Genomic DNA, 26,896 nt, shown 5'->3' with positions numbered 1-26,896 from the left:
AATGTCCTGCTGCGATCAACTTGGAATGACCCCCATTAATCCTATCCCAATTATACAAAGTAAAAAACACATGAAAGTAAAACATTTTTTAAAATGATCAAATTATGTATATAATAGCTATGTAAAAACTGATTCAGAATAAATATTATTAATATGTACATGTATTAACAAAATTAAACTGAATCCAGTTTAAATAGTTATTCTTTACATAATTTGATAACAATAAGTAAAACAAATATTGACAATCTTGGGAACAATAAAGTATTATTTCTTTTACTTAATAAAACTATTACTACTGAGAGGAATAGGAGTGAGAGAGAAAATGAGGGGGAGGAATGAGCGGAGGGAGGAGGGGAGAGTGGGGGAGGAAAGCAGGAGGAAAGGGAAATAGAAGGGAAAAGAGCGTAGAGGAGAGAGCGAGCCGGGTATGACAAGGGGGGAGGCAAAAGAGGAAGTGATGAGGTATGAGTTATGAGTTGAGGCCTGGTAGATCCACTTGAAATTCAGAGTACCAGGCTTTCCATACTTCATGAAATTTGTCCACAGTGTTATTCAGCATAGAGGAAAGATGTTCCATTCTAGCCACAAACCAAATACGGTTCACAAGTTCAAGACGCGTGGGAGGATAGGTTTGTTTCCATGATTTAGCAATTTGAAGCTTAGCAGCACAAGAAATATGAAGTACCAGTTTGTTTTCGGGTCTAGACAGCCGGCAGGCCGGGGCACACAAAAGAAGCACCATAGGTGGAAGTGAGAGACAAAAGGGAATGGCCGCATTAATCAGATTCTGGACCAATGTCCAAAAGGGCACGAGCTTAGGACAACTCCACCAAATATGGAAAAATGATCCAACTTGACCACACTGGCGCCAACAAAGGTTGGGCGTATTGGAGTACATTTGGTGTAAGCGGTCTGGAACAAGATACCATTGTGTATATACCTTGTAGGAGTTTTCCTTAACGGATACGCTGATTGAGCACTTAGAAATAGTCGAACGTATATCATCCCAGACTTCGTCTTCGAGGGGGGTCCCCAGGTCAGTTTCCCAGGCGATTTCATGCGGGGCACGAGAAGGGGGGACGGGTGTCAAGACAGTTCGATATAATGTAGAGATAATGCCTCGGGCCATAGAGCAATGAATACAGAGGCGTTCGAGATGGGTGGGAAGAGTAGAAAGAGGAGTTTTTCTCGTAACAGACAGAGCGAAGTCTCGGATTTGGAGATATTGGTAAAACGAGGACGTGGGGATAGAGTGCTTTGCCTGAAGGTCTGCAAAGGAGTAAGGTGTGTTATTATGGAGGAAGTGATGTAGACGAGTGATACCTACACTGGACCAGATAGAAGCCATATGAGGAGAGCGACCCGGGGGGAAGGAAGGATTATTCCAGATAGGGGTTAAAGGGGATGGGGATGCGTGGAGAGAGAGTTTATTTTGCTGTGAGTCCCAGATCGACACTGTGAGGGATACTGTGGGAATGGACTTGATGTTTACAGGTCGGTGAAGTCTGGGAAGCCACGGGATGTTAGAAATGGAATCAACCTGGACGAGATCGCTTTCCAGGTCCACCCACCGTTTCAAACATCACGGGGAGTGCCAAGCGACTAATTGACTCAGGACCGTGGCGTGGTAGTATTTCGTGAAAAAAGTTTTTTGAGATTTTTGCAAATGTATTAAAAAATATAAATCTAAGAAATCACATGTACATAAGTATTCACAGCCTTTGCTCAGTACTTTGTTGATGCACCTTTGGCAGCAATTACAGCCTCAAGTCTTTTTTAATATGATGCCACAAGCTTGGCAAACCTATCTTTGGCCAGTTTCGCCCATTCCTCTTTGCAGCACCTCTCCATCAGGTTGGATGGGAAGCGTCGGTGCACAGCCATTTTCAAATCTCTCCAGAGATGTTCAATCGGATTCAAGTCTGGGCTCTGGCTGGGCCACTCAAGGACATTCACAGAGTTGTCCTGAAGCTAATCCTTTGATATATTGGCTGTGTGCTTAGGGTCATTTTCCTGCTGAAAGATGAACCGTCACCCTAGTCTGAGGTCAAGAGCTCTCTGGTTTTCATCCAGGATGTCTCTGTACATTGCTGCATTCATCTTTCCCTCTATGCTGACTAGTCTCCCAGTTCCTGCCACTGAAAAACATGTGTGCACGTGATGATATTGCAGAGTTATATAGGCACACACCAGCAGATGACTTAACCTATGGACAGAGCCAGCAACAGAAAATCTTGGGGCCCAGTACATTGATATCTTTGGGGACTCCCCTCAGAGCTGGCCCTAGGCATAGGCAACTGCCTAGGGCATTTGGCGTGCCTAGGGGCACAATCAGCTTCAGCTGATTAAAATGATATGCGGCATGCCTATATTCTACGTGTAGCATTTCGTATGCAGATACAGCCACAGTCGCACACAATATATAGGCATGCAGCATATCATTTTAATCAACAGAAGCTGCTTGTGCATCATATCCTCATAGCAATGCAAATAAGATGCATTTTGATAAAAAATAGGCACCTGCCGTTAGCAGAGTTGCCAGCTGACTTATGCCAGGCATCTCCTGCTGCATGGTGCACTGAGGCAAGATTTATGAGGACACATCTGTATCCAAGCAGAGGCAGAGGTCACAGTGTTAGTGGCCATGTGAGTGCTGTGTTTGTGTGAGTGGGTTGGTTGTGTAATAGTGTTCAGCATATGTGTAAAAGGCAATAAGTGTGTCATGTGTATAAATGCATTAATAATGTGTGACATATGTGTAAGAGACATTATGTGTATAAGGGCATTAATAAAGGTTGGCATAATGTGTAAGGCGCATTATGCTTATTAGGACATTAATAATGTGTGTCATATATGTAAGGGGCATTACTGTGTGGTATTGTGTGTATAAATGCATTTCTAATGTGTGGCATTATGTGTATAAGATGCTCTACTGTGTGGCGTAACATGTAGAAATGGCACTACTGTGTCATCTAATGTGAATAAAGAGCAATATGGTGTGGTGTAATGTGCATAAGGAGCAATTCAGTGTGATGTAATGTGAATAAGGGGCTCTACTGTGAGGAGTAATGTATATAAGGTAAAGTGGTACTACTGTAGCAAACAAAAAACCAAGATAATTGAAAACATATATTTTAAAATATAAATGAAATACAACAACCTCCCGGGGGTATATTATAATATTAGAACATCACAATAATATCAATGTACAATGTGTTATGACTAAGTATCCAAAATGTAATTAGAGCATCAATTGAAAACAATATCATAGAAATTCAATTACTAATACCACCAGAGGGGTCATGGAACGTGCAGAGTTCAATGTATGCACTGAGATATATGGCTAAAAGGTACTTGTCAAATAAAAGGATCCCTCACGGCTGTGTGCTTGAAAGATATTGCATGTAGCACAAATATATGGCATTGTTCAGCTGGTGCAGAATTGGTGAACTGACAAATGGATATATATGCACCTGTAGCGCTGGGCAGGAGCTTTCGATGCCTGCTCCCTGGTGCTGTCCCGTTGGCCAGGGAGATGTTAAACACCAGAGCCTCAGCGGTGGATGGAAATAATGCCGCGCCGTGCGGGGAGCCCTGGTTGTCTGTCCTCACCCGATCAATGCTACCTCCGGTAGCTCCGTGTCTCCCAAGCGGGGACAGATGACTGGTGTAGCCGGAGCTATAGCGATGGTCAGGCCGGGTGCACTGGCCGACAGCCGACCTGTCTGTGGTTAGATGAGCACCTGATGTAGTTTCCGTGCGCAGGTCCGCACCGGACCTAATTGGGAATGGCAATTGCTGCTTTTACCGCCCAGACAGGAGATAAGCGGCTGGGGCTGTAGGGGTGGGAAGCTGCAGGCTAAGTTCTCCGAGCCGCAGTAGTCAGACTGGGCTCCTATGCACGGCTCTGACGGAAGATTAGAGTACACAGCAGTACTGATCCTTAGGGTATAACACCTGTATCCTTAACGCGTTTCAACGGGTGAGGACAGACAACCAGGGCTCCCCGCACGGCGCGGCATTATTTCCATCCACCGCTGAGGCCCTGGTGTTTAACATCTCCCTGGCCAACGGGACAGCACCAGGGAGCAGGCATCGAAAGCTCCTGCCCAGCGCTACAGGTGCATATATATCCATTTGTCAGTTCACCAATTCTGCACCAGCTGAACAATGCCATATATTTGTGCTACATGCAATATCTTTCAAGCACACAGCCGTGAGCATAGGTGTGCGCAGTGGGGGTTCCTGGTGCGCACAGGCACCCCCTAATGTCTGGCACCCTGATCTCACATGCCTGATGTAGCGATCGCCGAGCAAGCTGATTACTGTCCCCTCTGCGCTGCACCCTGTCAGGACTGTATTACTGACCTGACGCCTGGGTTAATCAAGGGTGCCACTGCCACTGGCTTTCAAACTCCCAGCTCCACCTCCATGTACAAAAACAGTATGATGTGATGTGATTACCCGCCACACCCGCCACATGCCCACCTCCCTCCTTCTATGCCACGCCAACGCCAGCCACTGATGAGGATCAGCATGCAGCCAGTGTTCCTCTTAGGAAGACAAATTCAATACTGGCAGGCGGTCGGCAGCAACATTGACACGTCACTCGTTTTTCCAGCAGCAGCAGTACTAGTCTGCGACTGTCAGTGTCAGTGAGTGGCTGACTTGTAAGTAAGCTGCTGCAGCTTGCAGAGGAAAGAGAGGGGGAGCCAGACCAGGCTGAGGAGGAGCAGTGTAATTGCAGTGAGTGCCATCAGGGGTGTTTGTTTGGTGCACACCACAACATCTGACAATGTATCTGCTTTATTAGGATTGGTACAAGGGTGGACATTTTATATTGTGTTGACCGTCAATACATGGTGCTAGACATGCCCAAAAGGCGGTGCTAGACACACCCCTCCGACGGTGCACCCCCTAATAAAATGTGCTGCGCACGCCTATGGCCGTGAGTGATCCTTTTATTTGACAAGTACCTTTTAGCCATATATCTCAGTGCATACATTGAACTCTGCACGTTCCATGACCCCTCTGGTGGTATTAGTAATTGAATTTCTATGATATTGTTTTCAACTTATGCTCTAATTACATTTGGATACTTAGTCACTCATAACACATTGTACATTGATATTATTGTGATGTTCTAATATTATAATATACCCCCAGGAGGTTGTTGTATTTCATTTATATTTTAAAATAAATGTTTTCAATTATCTGATTGTTAAGCGCCACTTGGTTTTTTGTTTGCTACTTTTGTGTTTTAAGGGACTGGCAATTCCCTTTTACAAGAGGCTAATGACAATCATATCGCAGTACTACTCACCAGAGCGCTTAGTGATCTCTTTTACAAAGTGGTGCTACTGTGTAATGTAACATGAATTAGGGACACTATCACATGATAAAATGTGAATAAAGTTGCACTACTGTGTGGCATCATTTGAATTATGGGTACTATTGTGTGGCTATGCCCCTTCCCAGCAAGAACACACCCCTTTTTGGGCTTTGCGCCGAATGTGCGGACTGTTCCTATCTAAAATATAGGAAAACCAAAATGAGGACTGCTATGGATGAGGGGTGATGGGGCTGGAAAAGGGGTACCGGGTCAGATTCACAACTAGCAGCGGTGCTAGGGGGCACCAGCCAAAATCTTGCCTAGGGCATAATATTGGTTAGGGCCAGCTCTGTGTGGGAGGGACTTATATCAATTGTAAAAGCGCAGCGGAATTTGCTGCGCTATATAAGAAACTCTTAATAAATAAATAAATGCAAAACATGACGTTTTGCCTCATTTTGAAATCCGAGCAAGGTGGGAAAACCCAAGCTAGTGTTTGAATTCCTTTAAATCCCTGAAGTTCGGTCAGGCTCGGTTTTTAGTAAACCGAGTCTGCACATCTTTGCTCATAATGCCCTATTTCATGGAAAGACAGATCAAGCCAAGTTGTGTCAAAATAGGACAGTCATACTGTATGCAAAACTGCAGTTGCTTCTGTTCATATACTGTATGCAAAAAAACACCTGTGAAGTAAGACCATGTGACTGAGAATAAGCTCCAAAGATGTCTGGAATCACATGAATTGGCTGAACAATACATTCCCTCTAAAATCTAAATATATGTGATACCTGTGTGCATATATATATATACACACATGTATATATATATATATATATATACACACATATATATATATAGATATATATATACACATACACACATTGTATATACACACATACGAATATATACTCACACATATACATACACACGTTATAGGATTAATTGTTTAGTAATATATTTAATAGGTTTTTAAAAAAAAAAATATTACTGTACTTACCTGTTGAGCATCTTTACTAACACGAAGATATATGGAGACACCCAAAATGACACAGCCACATACCTGTAAAGTAAATAATGAAACAATGATGTTAAAGTACTAATAAAATACTGCAATCAATCTACAGTATTAGTGTCCCCAAGGCATATTAACAAAAGTGTAATATTGCAATGTAAATGTTCTTCTGTGGCTTTATTTACTCATTAGTACAGAGAAAAACATAGATACACAGGCCAATGTTGTTGGGAGTGAAGCGCAAAATGATGCAGTGCAATATTGCGGGACCCTGATATGACATAGCCACAGGCCACCCCTATCCCTCCCCCCAAACGCCTCTGCCTGCGATGTGATCGTACGATCGGTTCTGCGCATGCACAGTTTCCCGTTTATCAGGAAACTGCGCTGTGGATCCATACTGAATAACCCCCTAAGAGCTTGAATACACCCACATATAATCAGATGTGGCTACAACCTGTAACATACGTGCCAACCTTTGCATTTTCCACTCTGGGAGCATTCCTGGAGTGGAGGTGATATGCATGTGATCATCGTGGTTGGTGGATCTGGGTGAGTCTCACCATTAGGCTTTACTCCATGACATAATTCAGTGAAGTGATCAATAAGAGGAGGCGGGGCTGAGAGGATACAATTTACTGAGCATCACTTCATAGTTCCCCTTCCTTGCCCATTTTACTAGGAAGCAGGTGGGATCAGGGGCGTAGGGAGGGTGGCCACGGTGGAGCTCAAGCTTCAGGTGCCAAAAATATTAGAAGGCGCAGTCCAACCAAGCCGGCACCGGCGCCTGGCCACCCACAGCTCACAGCTTCCACCCTCCGCGCTCCCGAGTTGTGTGTGTGGCGTCATAACATCACAACGCACGTGCATATGATGTTAGATGGGTGGAGAGGAGAGGCGCTGGGACGCACCAAGGATTTTTTTTTTTAAAAGGTGCATTCTGGCTGTGCAGCTGTGCCTGCCTGCTGCTATTTAGTATAATATGTTTTGAAATAAAAGTTTTAATATATATATATATATATATGTATATATATGTATATATATATATATCTATGTATATATACTGAACGGTGACCTGGCACTCCTCTAAAGATCTACATTATTAACTCCATAGTGAAGACTCCAGAGTGCCCCCTTCTTCAAATTCACTATATATATATATATATATATATATATACATAAATATATACATGCAGTATATATTACTGAACATACCCATGCTCTGGGTACCATGGCACCTAGCTACACCCCTGGGTGGGATACAGGAGAATGATCTATTCATCCCAGAGTTCATAGGGGTTCCAAAAGTTTGATATGTTTAGAACGTACATAGCAATCTCAGAGTAGATCAGGAGATGAAGAACTGCTAATATTAATAGAGCTAATGATCTGTTCACTAATGTGATTGTTTAAATGAACTCTGGGCTGCATGTGACAGGACAATCTTAGGATGTGAGGACAGTAATGAAGACAAATGGAAAAACATCGCACAGCGGCAATGCTTTTGCACTTTAGGAGTAGCTCCTGGCCAGCGCAGCTTTAGAGTGCTGGCCGGGAGCTACTCATTGCTCCCTGGCCCGCAACGGCTGTGTGTGACATCACGCAGCCACTGCGGCCCGCCCCCCGCACGGTCCGGCCATGCCTGCGGTGGCCGGATTGCGCCCACGAAACGGCGGCCAAACACCACCGCCGTTCCGCCCCCCCCCACTCAGCAACCGCCTCTGCCTGTCAATCAGGCAGAGGCGATCGTAGCGCAGCGACGGCCTTCGGTCATCTGGCATGCACCGGCGCACTGTGGCGCCGGCGCATGTGCAGTTCTGACCCGATCGTACTGCTGCGATAAACTGCAGCATGCGATTGGGTCAGAATGACCCCCTAAGTGCTGAAGATAACTGTCCTAATGGATGAATGTTAAACCTATTGTTCTCTGAAATCAAGAAAGACCAGCATTAGATGCTAATCCTATTACTTTTGCCTTTTGTGGATTATATGTACATGCATGTTATAGAACAGTTACAAGTTAGCAAAGAGTTCTCCAACGATAGAACTTTGGGGGTGATTCTGACCTGTTCACTTGCTGCTTTTTAACGCAGCAGAGCGAACGGGTCCCTACTGCGCATGTGCCGGCGCTGTAGTGCGCCGGCACATGACAGACGGCCGAAGGCCGTAGCAGGGATGCGATCGCCACTGCCTGATTGACAGGCAGAGGTGATCGCTGGGTGGAAGGGGGTGGAATGGCGGCATTTGGCCACCATTTCGTGGGCGCGGTCCGGCCAATGCAGGCGTGGCCGGTCCGAACGGGGAGCGGGCCGCAGCGGCTGGGTGACATCACACGCAGCTGCTGCGGGCCGGGGAGTGATCAGTAGCTCCCAGCCAGCACGCTAAAGCTGCGCTGGCCAGGAGCTACTCTTGAAGTGCAAAGGCATCGCCGCTGTGCAATGTCTTTGCACTTCTGCGGGGGGGGGGGGGGGACTGACATGCGGGCTGGACTAGCCCTGTGCTGGGCATCCCCCTGCATGTCAGGGAAGATGATCGCAGCTGTGCTAAATTTAACACAGCTACGATCAACTCGGAATGACCCCCTTTGTGTTCATTTTAAAGTAAATTACTGATCAGTCTGGGATTTTGCTAGTGTGCTGAGCAACAATCTATTTTGCTTTTTTATTAAATTTGTGTTTTGTGATGGTTAATATGTGTCTAGAATCTAGTGTATTAGAGCAATTAAACTGCATTTTTCCTAGGTATAGCTATAGAAGTGCTGCAGAAGTTTCTATTTGCCTTATTCCTTTTGAGCGTAATTGTCTGTCATACAGATGTAGCCCCACTCATCTTGGCAACATTTAGGTGCCACATGCACTCCTGGTGTGGCTAGGTGCTCCTATGCCTGGCCACATCGGGCTTCATCTGTTGCCGCTACATATACTTTCAATGGGGCATGGGTGTGACTAAGACGCATGCGAACGGCAGCGGCATGCGCGTCCATGCAAATGAGTGACATGCAGGAAATAGGTTGGAGTAGATATGGAACTTGGACTGTAATAATAATGAATTGGGTGTAAGAGAATCTACAGATGTAGTAAAATAACAGCAGAACAAAATGTCAGGACCTCGATAAGAACTAGAGGCTATATACTGATTATTCAGGTGATGCAGGGGGTATGAGGCTGCAGGCAAGGCAGAATTGTATAATGGCAGGATTCAGGTATGGAGCTGGAGGTTATTCTCTGAATTATCATGAAATGCAAAGGCCAGCAGACTGAAGACAAAGCAGAACAAACAGTGAGGAAACCAGGACTTCACCAACACTGTAGTCATTGAGAGTTCCAGTCCCTTGGCATTGTCCAGGACCTGCCAAGGAAGTGAGCCGCAGTGGTGGATCATAACCAGGCCAGCTGTAGACCAAGTGGAGCCCAGGGTAAAAATTTACTTTGGAGCCCCCCCTACACTACATCCCTGACCCCTCTATACCCTACTCCACATCACTGACCCCTCAACATCCTTCACTATATCACTTACTTCTCTATACCCTACACTACATCACTGATCCCTCTACACCCTTCACTACATCATTGATTCCTGTATACCCTAAACTACATCATTGACTTCTCTGTACCCTACATTACATTACTGACCCCTCCAGGGGTGGGCCCAGAAAAAAGTAGCAGCTTCCTTCTATATATCCCAGTGATTGCATCTAATATTCCTGTCATGTCATGCCGTTCTGGCCATCAGATGCTCCCTCCCCAACAGAGCCATAACTAGACATTTTGGTGTCCAGTGCCAAAAAGAGCATTGGTACCCCCAATTCAAGAAACACCACACAGTAGTGTCCCTTATACATGTTGCATCACACAGTAGTAGTGCCCCTTGCACAGTACGTGACACAGTAGTTGTGCCCCTTAAGCATTAAGCCACCCAGTAGCAGTGCCCCTTACACATTATGCCACATAGTAGTAGTGTGTTTTATACATTATGCCATAGGGTATTAGCAATGCCCCTTACACATAATGTCCCCAGTACTGCTATATACACATAATGCCCCAGTAGTGCCAGATACACATACTGCCCCAGTACAGTGCCAGATACACATACTGCCCCAAAGTACAGTGCCAGATACACATACTGCACCCAGTACAGTGCCAGATACACATGCTGCTCCCCAGTAAAGTGCCAGATACACATGCTGCCCCCAGTACAGTGTCAGATACATATAATGCCCATAGTCATGCTGCTTACACAAACTGCCCCCAATAGTGCTCATCGCCACTGCTGCTGGGATGGGCTCTGCTGCTGCTCGCCTCCATGTCCGTGGGGAGGAGAGCACAGCGCATCGCCTCTACGGCCTCTCAGTAAGTCCGGTCTCCAGTCTCCTGTAGGCATCTCAAATATGGTGCCGGTCGTGAGACAATCAAAGCTTGTGGTCCAACAGCCAGTCAGGCACCAACACTTCCGATCTGTGAGCTCTGATTAGCCGATGGCCATCTCCACTTTTAAAATTGCTGTGTGCCCTTAAAAACCTGGCGCCCCCTTCAACCCCTCTGGTCGAACATGTCAAAAGATGGTCCTGGTCGCAGAGTTGGGACAAATTACCCAGGTCCTGGCTGTTACCCCACTCCAAGTATACCTGTGCTGTGGTGGCAGTGCAGTCTTCCCAGTGATCTCTTCGGGAAGATGTCACTGCACATAGAAAGCAAAGACTCTGGCACTGTGCCAGAGGCTTTGCTCTGTAGTGGCCAGCGGCATCTTCCCAAACATCACTGGGAAGATGGTGCTGGCCGTGGAGGAGGGACCTGCTTCCTGTCCAAGTAAGGTAGAAAGTGGGTGCCCTCCCCCTCCCCTATGTTAAAATTGCGCCCCCCAATTATTTTATTATATAATTATTTATTTAGTAATGGGCATCATCGCTCCTCCTTTTTAAGACACGCCCCCTTTTTCGGGGGCTGGCATGGCTCTCTATGCCCCTGGCTGCACATGCCAAGTGGCAGCAGATTTTCTACCAAGTCTGCTGTGTGTGTGAGCGTGTCTGTGGATCTGAGTGCTCAATCATTGCACCAGAGAGTGAATCTAGTAAGTGGCTTACCATGATCGCTGGGCCTGAATATGGCTGAAGTAGTGTATTACATTGTCATGACTGTGGTTTTTGTGAACCCGGCGTATATGAGAAGTCCGTGCGGGTAACTGGAGAACTATGTGTATATTTAGCTGGTCTGTGGGAATCAGTGAGATGAAGTAGTAAAAAGCAATCCCTGACCGTGGATCGAACCCAGGCCTTGGCAGAGAGAGCCGTATCCTGACCACTGGATCACCAGGGACTTGGTGTTGATAGCAGGATGGTGAATGTATTGGTGAGAATGAGCTAGATATATTTTCACTGGAGAAGGTGTTTGTGTACTCAAGGTTACTATAAAACAGGTTCTCTGGAGTTACGCAGATCTGGGGGGGAGAGCTGAAGATGTTGAACTTGACTGGTTACGGGTGAGACTGGAACTGGGCTGGTTACTGGTGAGACTGAGAACTGGGCTGGTTACTGGTGAGACTGAGAACCACACTGTGAACCGGGTTGGGTACCGGTATAACTGGAAACGCAACTGTATGTAGAACAATGACTGTGGCTTTAAGATGAGGCAGAAGATGAACTGAAGACTGTGGCTGTGTCTTTAAGACGAGACTGCTGAATACTGTATCTGTGACTTTAAGATGAGACAGAAGAATACTGCAGCTGTCGCCTTAAAACGAGATTGAAGAATACTACGGCTGTGGCTTTAAGACGAGACTGAAGAATACTGCAGCTGTGTTTTTAAGGCGAGACTGATGAATACTGTGGCTTTAAGATGAGACTGATACTGGATATAACTGGTAACACAACTGTAATCCAGACTGGGTAGCAAAAGAGCATAGTTTTACAGGAACAAAGTAAAAGTGTTATCTTTTAGGGAGCTCAGCTATGAAGCTCACACAGAGCTGTGTGACACAGGAACTGGCCCCTTCTGTAACACAAGTCTCTTTAATTATACTTCCTGGTCCTTGGTGATTGGTGAACAGGGTCAGGTGATTCAGAGAGACTCAGGCTGGCACAGGATTGGATAGTCACATGAATACTCCAGCTTAGGCTCTGATGTAGAGTGAGGCCTAGCAGGCCGAAAAAAACCACTGAAATCTGAACTTCTACAAATGAACAGAGGATGCTGACTTTTAGGCCTAAACTCCAGATTGCTGAGCACAGTGGAGAATGTATTTGGTGACCACTGGAGTCAGAGAGGCATATAGTATAATGACAACAATGATTGCTGTGTAGGCACAGCATAGAGAGACTTACTGAATTCACACAGAAGGTTAAACACCACAGGTGGAGCCCGATAACTCTTACATTCCAGGCAGAGAACTCTGCACTCAGGAAACTCATGGTACTGGCAAGCTGTTTATCCCAGTGAGCAGAAAAGACGCAGGATCCAGGACAGATGGCAGAGGTAAGTCACCAAATATGAGAACTACAGTCAGGATTGTGACATACATAAACTGAACTTTGGGGCAGACTGTAGCTTAATACATGCTAAATATGGCGACTGGTGACAATTGCTCTAAAATCAAACATTAGGAGTCCCCCCTCCAGAAATCCTGCATTTGCTCCTGATGGCAATGTTGGATTTAAGAAAATTAGTTATTTTAAATTCCATGTGGAAGACAATGATGCGTTTGAGGACAGGACTGCGTGTGAAAAGGCTGGTGCACAATAGCAGAAAAAAACAAGGTTCTCTCTACACTACAGTATTATACTGATGTGAGAAGTTTATGTTGTGGAACATGCCTCTTTGATTAAAAAAAATAAAAGTTCAACTTGGTTCAGATAGGACAGTACTGTCTATTTTTATGGTTTTATATACCTTTTTATGTGTGTATCTTTATTTACTTTAAACATTACAATGTTTTTACCTAGTATTGATCAGCCCTCCACTCTTGTTATGTGAAAGCAAAAAAAGGTGTGACTGTTAGCTCTCACATAACAGCTTGTCCCTTTGACCCCATTACCTCTCAACTTCCCCTTTCTGTATCCAGACCTCTTGTAAACCTTATGAAGCCTCTATTCAATATTTCTCTTTCCACAGGCATGACTATGCTTTCACTGTAACATGATCTAATCAGCCCCATTGTAAAAAATAATAATAATAATAATCTTACTTGTCCCCACCTGTCTTGGTAACCTGAAGCTTATCTCACTTCTCTGCTTCATCACCAAGAATTCCCCCGACTGACATTAACATATTAACCACTACCTCTGACAAACACCAACTTGACCCATTAAATTTTTTCCTTCCAAAACACATCACTGATATCACTGTCTTTAAATTGACAAATTAATTGTCCACTGCCAAATCCAAATGTAACTTTTCTTTGTTAATACTTCTGTGGCATTCAGTAAGTTTTTACCAGAGATAGTCATCATGGGGTAAATTTACTAAGGTAGGAGATTTTTAGAACTGGTGATGTTGCCCATAGCAACCAATCAGATTATATCTATTATCTGCTAGAAGCAGCTAGATAAATGGTAAGTAGAATCTGATTGGATGCCATGGGCAACACCACCAGTTCTAAAAATCTCCCACCTTAGAAAATTTACCCCCATATGCTCAAAATCAGCGATAGCTCAAGAGCTGAGGCTGCAGCCCAGTCCAAAATTCAAATACAGGAGCCACACCAATTGCCCCCCCCCCCTCCCCCCAAGAAAAAAACAACAACAACAACAACACTCTCAAACATTGCAGAACTCAATGGCAGTTGGTGCAGTCACCTGATTTAAATTTTGGACTGCCAGTGTCGGAATGTGGCACGAAGGGCCGACCGTGGGAATACAGTGATAGGGGCCCAAGCTTAGTAGTGTGGCCAGCCAACTTAGAGGCTTCATTAACCAATTTAAGTACATTCTCTTACATAAAATAGAAATTTCAACTGTTCAAGGGTTTTATCTGCCCATGCAATTTGTTGGACTCCAGACCTCACAGATGTGATTGACTGCTGCTGGTCGTATTAGATTCTGGACAACTGTGTAAAAGCACTGCTAAAAATAACTTTAAATGTATTGAAGATTACTGATGTCAGTTTATGTCCAAAGAATTTTAAGAAACTAAGTCACCTGTTATCCACTAATAAAATCCACAGGAGACTGTGTTATTAGCATAATTGTTTGCTCTTACTTATGGGGGTCCATTTATGGGGTGTAGTATGGTATGCCGGCGGACGGGTTCCCGGCTGCATACCGACGCCGGGAGCCCAACCGCCGGCATACCAACAGCGTGGTGATCGCAAATGAGCCCCTTGCGGGCTCGCTGCGGGCACGGTAGCGCGCTACGCGCGCCACGCTATTTTATTCTCCCTCCAGGGGGGTCGTGGACGCTATACTGTGCTCCGGGATCCCGACAGTTGGCATACTGAAGACCACCCCATTTATGAGTGAGGAATTTTTCTGTTCCCACAAAATGGGAGTCCAAAATTGAACAAATAACACCCCTGAAGAAGTCACCATAGACGAAACGCATGGACAGATAAAACCCTTGAACAGATAAAATTTCTTTTTTTATGTAAGAGAATGTACTTAAATTGAATTCTTGAAGTTTTACTTGTATTTTAACGATAAAATTGTATTATAAACTTTGGGTGTCATTAAATGAGGTTTATAGAACATACACAGCTCACATCCATATCGATAAGATCCGCTGAACTCAGAGCACACCCCAAAAAACAGCTATATATATATATATATATATACAGTTGTGCTCAGAAGTTTACATACCCTAGCAGAATTTGTGATTTTCTGGCCATTTGTCAGAGAATATGAATGATAATAAGCATAGATGACTGTGCTTGCGATACTGACTATTTACGATTTTGGCTAAGTGTCAATTTTGACTATCTTTTCTATGAGATAGTCAAAATTGACTTGCCTGCACAGTCTATTTATGCTTGCGATACCGACCTCGCAGGACTGAGCATTGGTATCGCATTGGGATCACAAGGTGACTTTCACCTTGCGATCTGCACTAACTTTCCTTGCAATTTTGACTACATAGTCAAAATCACAAGAAAATATTGCACAGTGTGTACACACCTTCAGTTTGCCTTGAGAAACATGGTTGGTAACCCCTGCTCTAGGGGGTAAATTTACTAAGAATCGTGTTTGACTTATAAACAAACATGCTGGACATTGCTGTAACATATTAGACTGCAAATTACAAATTTACTAAACAACGTGTTTGAGTCAGTTTTCTTCTGATGGTGATACTCATCAGTTTCTGGTGTGTCTGATTTCAGTCCGAGTCAAAGCACAATATGATCTGTGCAGGCTTTGGTGTATATTGGGGTTGTCAAAGTGTTATAGTTTAGGAAAGAAAATTTTGTCAGCCCCAAAACATAACCAGCTCCAGATCTATGAGCTTGTTCTGGAACTGAGAAATTGGGGGGGAAACTGGTGTGGGCTACCCCTGTTTTCCAGTAACCAGCACCGGGCTCAACCAGAAATTAGGGCTGCCATCAGAAATTGTGGGGCCTATAACTCCCAGAATAAGCAGGGCTCACCACCACCGCTCCCCCCTTCAACCCCTACAACTTGCAGTTCTGGGCACCGATTGCTGGTACCTTGACAAGGCCACAGGACATCAGGTGGCACCCCCGCCAGAACCACAGCAGCAGCAAGGAAGAAGTCTGGAGCAGGCAGCCGTAGAGGGACGGCGCCGGCGGTATTTCAAAATTGGAGCGAGCCACGAACCAATCAGAGCTTGCAGACCTGCAGTCAATCAGAATTACTGCTGCGGCTCCTCCTGATTGGCTGGTGGTCTGCCAGCTCTGAGTGGCTCGTGGCCGGCTCCAAATTCAAAATGCTGCCAGAGCTGTCCCTCTATGGAAGCCTGTGGTACGCTGCAATGCACACAGCTGCAATGTGGGTCCCCTTTGTGGTCCGGGTCTGAGACTTGAGTCCTGGAAGTACCTACCTGATGGCTGCCCTGTATGTCATAGCTGGGAGACAATCATCACAGCGTCCCCCTGCCATAACATTATCCTGCCCTAAACTGGTCACCCCAGGGCTGGAATTCCTCAGAAAATGGAAACTATCCCTAAGGTGAAGCCAGGTGCTACGTTCTGAACCCCTGGTATTGGCGAGTTGATAGTGTGAAAAATAGAAATAATATTTTTCTTTACAGTGGGACTACAGGTCCCAGCCAGTCTGCCCCGGCATCCCAGAACTTGGAGAACCACAATTGCCAACATGCTGGGCAGTGATTTGCTGCTGGCACCTGTACCCCCACTGGAAGAAAATATATAAGAAAAAGACAGGACTCGTACGCTGAATGATTTAACACTTTATTACACACTACAGGTCTGGAGCTGGTTATGCTTTTGGGGAGGGGACCTCATGCATTGCATTGTCAACCCTTTATTTACAGTGTAACAATGGTGGTCATTCTGAGTTGATCGCTCGCTAGCAGTTTTTAGCAGCCGTGCAAACGCTAGGCCGCCACCCTCTGGGAGTGTATTTTAGCTTAGCAGAAGTGCGAACGAAAGGATCGCAGAGCGGCTACAAAATAATTTTATGCAGTTTCAGAGTAGCTTCAGTCCTACTCAGCGCTTGTGATCACTTAAGACTATTCAGTTCCTGTTTTGACGTCACGAACACGCCCTGTGTTCGCCCAGCCATGCCTGCGTTTTTCATGGCACGCCTGCATTTTTCCTGGCACGCCTGCGTTTTTTTGAACACTCCCTGAAACGCCAGAAACGCCCTCTTCCTGTCAATCACTCTGCGGCCAGCAGTGCGACTGAAAAGCTTCGCTAGACCTTGTGTGAAACTACATCGTTCGTTGTAATAGTACGACGCGCGTGCGCATTGCGCTGCATACGCATGCGCAGAAGTGCCATTTTTTGGCCTGATCGCTGCTTAGCGAACGAAAGCAGCTAGCAAACAACTCGGAATTACCCCCTCTAAACCCAGCACATATCATACTGATCCAACCCTGATCTGTGCAGTGCTTGGGGACAACACAATGCTCACAGGCAGGTCTATTTATTTTGTCTATTGTGCTGCAATCTTGGTCCAATTTTAATCGATTTGACAAACATGATTCTTAGTAAATCAGTGACTTGTATTTGTGTCAATGTTAAGATTATGGTGTTTGAGATGCGATTTGGCTGCAATTTAGCCTTTAGTAAATCTCTGATTTGCAAAAAATGCCAGAACTTGATGTTTAATAAAGTGACATTCCATGATCTTCCATGCTGGCTATGCAGTCAAATGCACATAGAGGCAGAAACGGATTTACCGCAATGTGACCAAAGCAGATGCTTAGGGCCTGGTGGATCTCAGGGGCCCGCAACCAGAGCTGAATTCAGGAAGGGCCACTTGTTACTGATGCCGGTGTCCGGCACCACACTGCAGTGTTCAAACTTAAAATAAACTACAGCTCCCAGCAGCAAAGGCTTATTTAAAGTTTGAACACTGCTTGTAGTGCGGTGCCGGTGTCAAGATGCTCTCCCTGCCACTACATTGCTGCCAGCATACTCTGAGTAAGGATTTGGGTGGGTGGGATGTGGGAGGCCAATCTTCGGACCTTGAATAACATGGGGGCTGACTGGCTGGCTGGCTGGAGTGGCCTACACCAGTGAAGTGTGGTGACATCAATGGCTGGGGAGGCACTGACTAATAACAGAGCTGGATTTACACCAACATACAGTGTATGAACCTGGTAGGCATCATACAAAAGGTGCAACAGTATCTACTGTGTGCAAAAGTTGTGCCGCTCTCATGTTAAAAATGTTGTACAAGCAGACATGCTTTTATTATGCATGTATTAGGAGACATGGGGTAGATTTATCAAACTGTGGAGAATATTGTAATGAAATTAAACTATAACAATGGCCCTCATTCCGAGTTGTTCACTAGCTGCTTTCGTTCGCAGCGCAGCGATCAGGTAAAAAAAAAAGGCAAATCTGCGCATGCGTATGAGACGCAGTGCGCACGCGCGTCGTACTTTCACAAAAGCCGATGCAGTTTTACACAAGCTCTAGCGACGCTTTTCAGTCGCACTGGTGGCCACAGAGTGATTGACAGGAAGTGGGTGTTTCTGGGTGGTAACTGACCGTTTTCGGGGAGTGTGTGAAAAAAGGCAGGCGTGCCAAATAAAAACGCAGGAGTGGTTGGAAAAACGTAGGCATGGCTGGGCGAACGCAGGGCGTGTTTGTGACATCAAAACAGGAACTAAATAGTCTGAAGTGATCGCAAGCTAGGAGTAGGTCTGAAGCTACTCTGAAACTGCACAATCTGTTTTTGTAGCAGCGCTGCGATCCGTTTGTTCGCACTTCTGCTAAGCTAAAATACACTCCCAGAGGGCAGCGGCTTAGCGTTTGCACTGCTGCTAAAAGCAGCTAGCGAGCGAACAACTCGGAATGAGGGCCAATATTCTTATGATTTTTCCCTAACTGTCCTGTGGCATCTGTGTGAGTTTAACACTGAGGAAGAAGGAACCTGGCATGTGACAGCCTAGAGGGAGCCTAAGCCTGACCTTACGTACGTGCATGCAGGGGGGGTCCGAGTACCTGGAATCCCTGCCCGGTGATCCATCGGTGCCGCTGATTGATAATTTTTCATCTTGTATGGAGGAAATCAAGCAGGCTGTGCCTGTAAGACAGCAGCCTCTTTATAACAAATGGGACAGGCAAGTAGGATCCTCTCCTAGCTTACTACACCGTCCTGCATCAGCCGCCGGCGCGTCTCTGCATATCCCTCTCCCGCTTCACCTCCTCCGGCTTGTCACAGTCTCTGCCTATTGCCCTCCTGCGTGTCACAGTCTCTGCCTGTCCCCTCCTCCCGCGTCTCTGCTTATCCCCTTGCCACTTATCCTCCTCCCGCGTGTGTCTGTCTGTCCCCCTCCTCCCGCGTCTCTGCTTATTCCCCTCCTCCTGCGTATTTCATATCCCCTCATGGCTGCCTATTGTCTTGCCGAGCTGCGGGAATTGTGAGCCCTCCAGAGCACTGCACATCCCGAGGAGCCCGGCTTATGGAACCATGGGGCTTCCTACCGACCTGCAGGTACTGTAGCTGCTCTTCCAGGCACCTCTCCTTTTTGTGCTGCTGCTAAAATCTGCCCCCATGCCTCTCTCTCTCGCTCTCTCACCTCCCATGCCCTTCACCCCCTCTTTCTCCCTCCCCATGCCTCTCTCTTTCCCGATGCCCCCTCCCTGTCCCCATGCCCCCCTCTCTCTCTCTCTCCATGCCCCCTCTCTTTATGCCGCTCCCTCTCCATGCCCCCTCTCTCTCCCCATGCTCCCTTGCTGAGTCTACCAATGGCCCCTCTCTCCCTGTGCCTCTCTTCCCCCCTCTCTCCATGCTCCCCCTCTTTATCTCCCCATGCTCACCCACCTCTCTCCCTTGGGGGGGTGTGTGTGTGTGTGTGTGTGTGTGTGTGTGTGTGTGTGTGCGCGCGCGCACACAGATGGGAGATATAATATGTCTCACAAATGTGGAAACACCCCCGCCCTAAAAATCCTGCGTTTGCCACTGCCTTAGGGTCATCACTCAGCATTCCATGGCACTATAGAACCTGACCCTCTTTATCTAACAATCAGGCAATGTTCGTGAAGAGCCCCAGTCTCCGTCTTTCTCCCACTCCCAGCTAGGGCTTTGCTGCTGCTGCTGCTGCTGCAGGTAGAGTGTGGGAGTAAGGGAGGTAAAGTATGTACTCAGGTTAACACACATCCATGATGTCTAGAAAACTGAAGGCTGGAGCAGACAGCGACATGCAGCCTACTCCTGCCGTAGCCATGACCATGACAGCAGCCAGGCCACAATTTTAAATCAGCCGCCGGTCCGTCTGCCAATCACGCACTGGCAGCGGTGGCTCTTGATTAGCTGCCGGACCGCAAGCTTTAACTGGCTGACAGACCAGCAACTGATTTCAGATGCAGGGCAGGTAGCACTGGAGACCGGACTGAGGGGCAGGAGAGACGCGCACTGCGCTCTCCTCCCCTCACACAGCAGATGTGGTGGCAGCAGCAGCGGGAGCAGCAATGGGAGCAGCAGGAGAGACCGGCGGTGGTGAGCACCACATACAGGGGGCACCTGTGTATCTGACACTGTGGGGGCATATTATGTATATCTGACACTGTGGGGGTATATTATGTTTATCTAGCACTGTGGGGACATATTTTGTGTATCTGGCACTGTGGGGGAACATATGTATTTGGCACTGCTGGGGACATATTATGTGTATCTTGCACTGTTGGGGGGCATATTATGTGTATCTTGCACTGTTGGGGGGCATATTATTTGTATCTGACACTGCTGGTCGGCATTTTATGTGTATCTGACACTGCTGGGGGGCATTTTATGTGTATCTGGCACTGCTGGGGGGGGGCATATTATGTGTATCTGCCACTGCTGGGGACATATTATGTATATCTAGCACTGTGGGGGCATATAATGTGTATCTAGCACTGTGGGGGCATATAATGTGTATCTGGCAGACTGGCACTACTTGGGGCACATGTGTATCTGGCACTGCACTACTGGGGACAGAGTGTATCTGGCACTACCGGGGGGGCGTACAGTATGTGTATCTGGCACTGCACTACTGCGGTCATTATGTGTATCTGACACTATACTGGAGACATTATGTGTAAGAAGCACTACTGTGGGCGTTATGTGTAAGGATGCTAATTGTGTGTAGAGAGGGTGTGAAAATATATTGGGGAGGGGGGGGGTCTTCAAAATGTTCTTGCTCAGGGTGCTAGTATGCCTGGAGCCAGCCCTGACAGCAGCAGCTTGACCCTACGTGGCTGTAGCAGCCAGGTGCAGGGAACCAGAGCCCCCCCTGATAGTGCTATACTGCAGTAATAGACATGCGGGATTGTGCACCCTGCTCGCCTTACCTCACTATCTGTAACTCAACCAGCACCTGGGGAGGGAGGAAGAGAGCCGGACTCCGTACTGACAAGGACAGGAGTATACAGTCCCTGCTCAGTGCTGGATCTGCTGTCCAATCAAATCTGCCTCACTGACAGGGGCGTGCTCTGAAGTAGGATGAAAACATGTCCCTGTCACTGAGGCAGATATGCTGGTGCCTCTTTCTTAATTTTTTGTCAGTGGGCTTTTCCTGCCCTCTGTTTGGCCCCGCCACCAGGCTAAAACACTTTATTACTGTCAGTGGGAGGCAGCGAATATGATTAGAAAAATACAAAAAAAGCTGTTTATGACATAGAACATGTGTTATAAATATCTTCTTTGTATTATTTCACTCATTATGACAGGGGAGACTCTGCCTCCCCTGACTGCACGTCCCTGGCTCACACATAATGGGGCCTGAAGTGTCAAATGAAAGGGCTGTAGTGACACATGGTGGGGTAAGGAGCGTAGTGAAAAATGGGGAGGGGGTGGAGTGACAAATGAGGGGGCAGGAGTGACATATAGGTGGCTGAAGTGACACATGTGGGGGCAGAAGTGACACAAGAGGCGGAAGGAGTGACACATAAGAGGGGGCAGGAATGACACAAGAGTGGGCAGGAATGACACATGGGTGGTGGAGTGACAAATGAGGAGGCTGGAGTGACGCATGAAGGGTCTAAAATTACACGTAAAAGGCTGGAGAGTATTCTCTGGATGCGGTTTTTTTTTTTCTAGTGTATTTTATGTGGATACGGGTTTATCAGTGTATTTTATGTTAAAGTGGCTTTTTCAATGTATTTTATGTGGATACAAGTTTTAGTATATTTTATGTGAATGTGTTTTTCCCCCCAATGTATTTTATGTGGCTGCAGCTTTACCAGTGTATTTTTGTGGATGCGACTTTTTCAGTGTAATTTATGTTATCAGTGTATTTTATGTGGATGCAGCCTTACCCAGTGTCGGACTGGGGCATGAAGGGCCCACCGAGGAAATGCAGTGGTAGGGGCCCATACTTAGGGGTGTGGCCAGCCTACAAAGGGTGTGTGGCCAGCCTCCATAGAGGTTTTAAATACACAATAGTTTAGTGCAGTGTAATGCAACATATCTACCATGTATAATACAAGTGCACAGTCTGGAACCTGATCCTTAGAGGAAGGAGTGGGCCCTCAGGCAGTGGGGCCTACCGGTGGTTTCCCTGGTACTCCTGTGGGCCAGTCCGACCCTGGCTTTACTACTAATTCACAGGAGGTTCCTTACCTAAGTGAATTCCTTCTGTACTTGAAAACTTGAATTTCTGAATTTTATATTCGAGTTGTCGGCTTTTGAGGCCTGACAGATTGTCCAACAGAAAGTCCCTATGACATAAGGGATCTCTCACCAAGCGCTTATGAATCTCTTGTTGGGTTTTATTCGTTCAATGACATTACTTACCATTCAGTTGAGATGTACCCCTGATGAAGTCTTGTAATAAGACAACACGCGTTGGGTTACCCATTTTCTGATGTCATTTCCGAATATGCACCAAAGAGAAATGAGGAGATTGTAGTGATATACCCGCATTTGTCCTCGACGCCAAAGATTGTAATGTGATATATGTGAAGCATTTTACTATATTTTTGGGGTATAATTACAGACACTGAATTTGCCATTGTGTTTTTATAAATAATGTCTAATAAATTTTTAATGGAACATGTTATCATTATGTTTTAATGGGTAAATGGTGAAACCAACGTAAGTGGTTTTTATACGAGTGGGTGTTAACAAAACCCTCTGGCGCCAATTCATCTAACAGGGAACTTGGTTGAATACGGCTGCCACATATAAGATTCTTGTTTATTGATCCTAGTTTTTATTTGAATAGCGCAAAGGGAGAGTAGTGGTATAATATATATATATATATATATATATATATATATACTATGCCGTACACCGCAATGCCCTTGATACATTAAATTCCCATTTAACACATTACGCAGGCAAGTATCCCCATTTTACACATTATGGCAGGCAAGAGTCCGGATTTTACACATTAGGCAGGCAAGAGTCCCAATGTTACACATTATGGCAGGCAAGAGTTCCCATGTTACACATTATGGCAGACAAGAGTTCCCATGTTACACATTATGGCAGGCAAAAGTCCCCATTTTACACATTAGGCAGGCAAGAGTCCCCATTTTACACATTAGGCAGGCAAGAGTCCCAATGTTACACATTATGGCAGGCAAGAGTTCCCATGTTACACATTATGGCAGACAAGAGTTCCCATGTTACACATTATGGCAGGCAAAAGTCCCCATTTTACACATTAGGCAGGCAAGAGTTCCCATGTTACACATTATGGCAGGCAAAAGTCCCCATTTTACACATTAGGCAGGCAAGAGTTCCCATGTTACACATTATGGCAGACAAGAGTTCCCATGTTACACATTATGGCAGGCAAAAGTCCCCATTTTACACATTAGGCAGGCAAGAGTCCCCATTTTACCCATTAGGCAGGCAAGAGTCCCCATTTTACACATTGCGCAAGCAAGAGTCCCAATTTTACATATTAGGCAGGCAAGTGTCAAGTGGGGGGGGGGGGGGGAGGAGGGAGGGAGAGAGAGAGAGAGAGAGACTTAATTACATTTGCAGAGGTTCTTCCCGCTCTTCGGCACGCCTCTCCCTCCTCACGCCAGCCGCCTTGTCCTTCTAGTAGCTTGGCTCCCCCTCCTCTTGTCATCAGTACTCCGCTCGCTGGGCAGAGTTTCGCGAAATGATGCGATTGCGTCGTGATGTCACGACGCAACCGCGTCATTCCGTGAAACTCCGACCCCCGAGCGGAGTACTCGGGAAGAGGGAGAAGGGGGAAGCAAGGACCCGCAGAAGTGCCACGGCGGCCGCCCCGTGCAATTGCACGGCTCGCCCGCCCCAAGATACGCCCCTGGTGCCAACCCTAGATCAGGGCAATGGCAGAAGACAATGGATGGACCGGCCAGACACAGTTATGGACTGGACAATAACAGTCATGGGTTGAATGATGATAAGCAATTAGGCTGGGAGTTGACAGCAGTTTATGGGGACAGGAGATGAAGACAGACAATGGCAAAAACAATTAAGTAAAAAAGGATATATATGAAAAATGAGTTAATATATAGAAAAAGGTAGAGTTTGTATCAGTCAGTGATAGGAGTTATGGTGTGAAAGAGAAAAATCAGAGAATAACTATTCTGTAAAACATTTACACATATACAGTATGCTGTAAATGCAGCGTGCAAACCAGTAACAGCCAAATGGAGTATGCTATCATTGTGTAGTACAGAAACAGTGTGTGAAGGGTAGTAAGCACCTTTTAAAATTATACAGGCAGCTGACATCAGTTGAAGCTTGCAGAATGACTTCTTATATTATTTGCTTCTGTAGTTGGCTCTAGTCTCAAACTAGTGTTAATTATTTACCGAATTTTAGGCAGCATCCGACCATTTATAAATTAATTTGCCAATGAAAATTCTATAATGAAAATTCTATAAAATTCAGCTACATTTTCAGATTGAATTGACCAACTGTACATGTATAGCAAGTTATATGTAAGTATTTAAATGTGTCATTCTAATGCTATCAAAGTATCTGTTTACAGAAGGTCTGATTCATAGTTGAATGCAATGCTAATATTTATGGAGTTCAGCGATTATCAGTTATCTGCGCTTGCATCACGGTTGCCCTGTGCAAGTGCCAAGGAACATCTCTGATGTCACTCACTTTTTAGGAATTATTCAACAAGGATTTATGATTGACAGGTGGAGACCATTTTGGCGAAGTATCAGCGAGTGGCATAAAAAATGCAGATGAGTCACAACATTTTGGGCGTATCTCAGCCTACAGCTGCGATCCCATATGCACAAAACTTGGTGCCAGCATCTCAACTGCTGTGGCCATTCTGTGTCACCATAGGGTTAATCATGATTATTGAAGGAACTGCGACTTCTGCTTCATATTTGTACACAGCTACTTGGATCCGCAAAGCCGCTGGTGGGCACCTCAATAGAAATTCAGGCATCTGTGTCATTTGCATATTTTTGCATATCTGCTGCTCACAGGACCGCAGCTGCAAATAAATTATCATACAACTCTGAATCAGGCCCAAAGCTTTGATTGTCTACTTTGCAACTGGACTTTTTGGAAAACATATAGCTACTTAATCCAGTTAGACTATTTATGGGAGTGTTGCAATTGCTTTATTGTAAAATGGGGTCAGTGTAGTACATATTGTATAAGGACAGGCCCTAATATCACCTTTCTACAAAGGTTGCGCATGGCCATGCTGATTCTTTGTATGACCGGACTGGCCTACCAGGCCATTGGTCCATCTGGCATATATAATTTAGTGATGTGCACCAGAAATTTTTCGGGTTTTGTGTTTTGGTTTTGGATTCGGTTCCGCGGCTGTGTTTTGGATTCGGACGCGTTTTGGCAAAACCTCCCTGAAATTTTTTTGTTGGATTCGGGTGTGTTTTGGATTCGGGTGTTTTTTTTACAAAAAACCCTCAAAAACAGCTTAAATCATAGAATTTGTGGGTCATTTTGATCCCATAGTATTATTAACCTCAATAACCATAATTTCCACTCATTTCCAGTCTATTCTGAACACCTCACACCTCACAATATTGTTTTTAGTCCTAAAATTTGCACCGAGGTCGCTGGATGGCTAAGCTAAGCGACCCAAGTGGCCGACACAAACACCTGGCCCTTCTAGGAGTGGCACTGCAGTGTCAGACAGGATGGCAGATTTTAAAAAATAGTCCCCAAACAGCACATGATGCAAAGAAAAAAAAGAGGTGCACCAAGGTCGCTGGATGGCTAAGCTAAGCGACCCAAGTGGCCGACACAAACACCTGGCCCATCTAGGAGTGGCACTGCAGTGTCAGACAGGATGGCAGATTTAAAAAATAGTCCCCAAACAGCACATGATGCAAAGAAAAAAAGAGGTGCAATGAGGTAGCTGTGTGACTAAGCTAAGCGACCCAAGTGGCCGACACAAACACCTGGCCCATCTAGGAGTGGCACTGCAGTTTTCTAGCAAGAGGATGAGTGCTTCCATCCTCATGTGAATCTGAACCACTAGCCATAAACATAGGCCAGGGCCTCAGCCGTTCCTTGCCACTCCGTGTCGTAAATGGCATATTGGCAAGTTTACGCTTCTCATCAGATGCTTTTAATTTTGATTTTTGGGTCATTTTACTGAACTTTTGTAGTATACTTGACGACACAGAGGTAGAGCAGTGGACTACTGTACCGTACTGCTATATATTATATACTGGTGGTCAGCAAAATTCTGCACTGTCCTCCTACTATATACTGTGCACAACTAAAATGCAGCACAGGTATGGATGGATAGTATACTTGACGACACAGAGGTAGGTAGAGCAGTGGACTACTGTACCGTACTGCTATATATTATATACTGGTGGTCAGCAAAATTCTGCACTGTCTCCCTACTATATATACTGCGCACAACTAAAATGCACCACAGGTATGGATGGATAGTATACTTGACGACACAGAGGTAGGTAGAGCAGTGGCCTACTGTACCGTACTGCTATATATTATATACTGGTGGTCAGCAAAATTCTGCACTGTCCTCCTACTATATATACTG

General features: G+C 45.8%; 1 protein-coding gene across 1 annotated transcript in view; it reads right to left on the bottom strand.

Moving 5' to 3' along the window:
- Nucleotides 1-26,896, bottom strand: part of TSPAN8 (tetraspanin 8) — a 100,793-nt gene that overhangs the window by 58,776 nt on the left and 15,121 nt on the right. The window contains exon 2 of the mRNA XM_063927465.1: nucleotides 6,330-6,392. Within this exon, the coding sequence (XP_063783535.1) occupies nucleotides 6,330-6,392 (63 nt within the window). The remainder of the gene's footprint in view (nucleotides 1-6,329; nucleotides 6,393-26,896) is intronic.

This window comes from Pseudophryne corroboree, chromosome 6 (genome assembly GCF_028390025.1).
Source record: "Pseudophryne corroboree isolate aPseCor3 chromosome 6, aPseCor3.hap2, whole genome shotgun sequence".
Classification (NCBI taxonomy): Eukaryota; Metazoa; Chordata; class Amphibia; order Anura; family Myobatrachidae; genus Pseudophryne; species Pseudophryne corroboree.
This window is presented reverse-complemented; position numbering and strand designations above follow the sequence as displayed.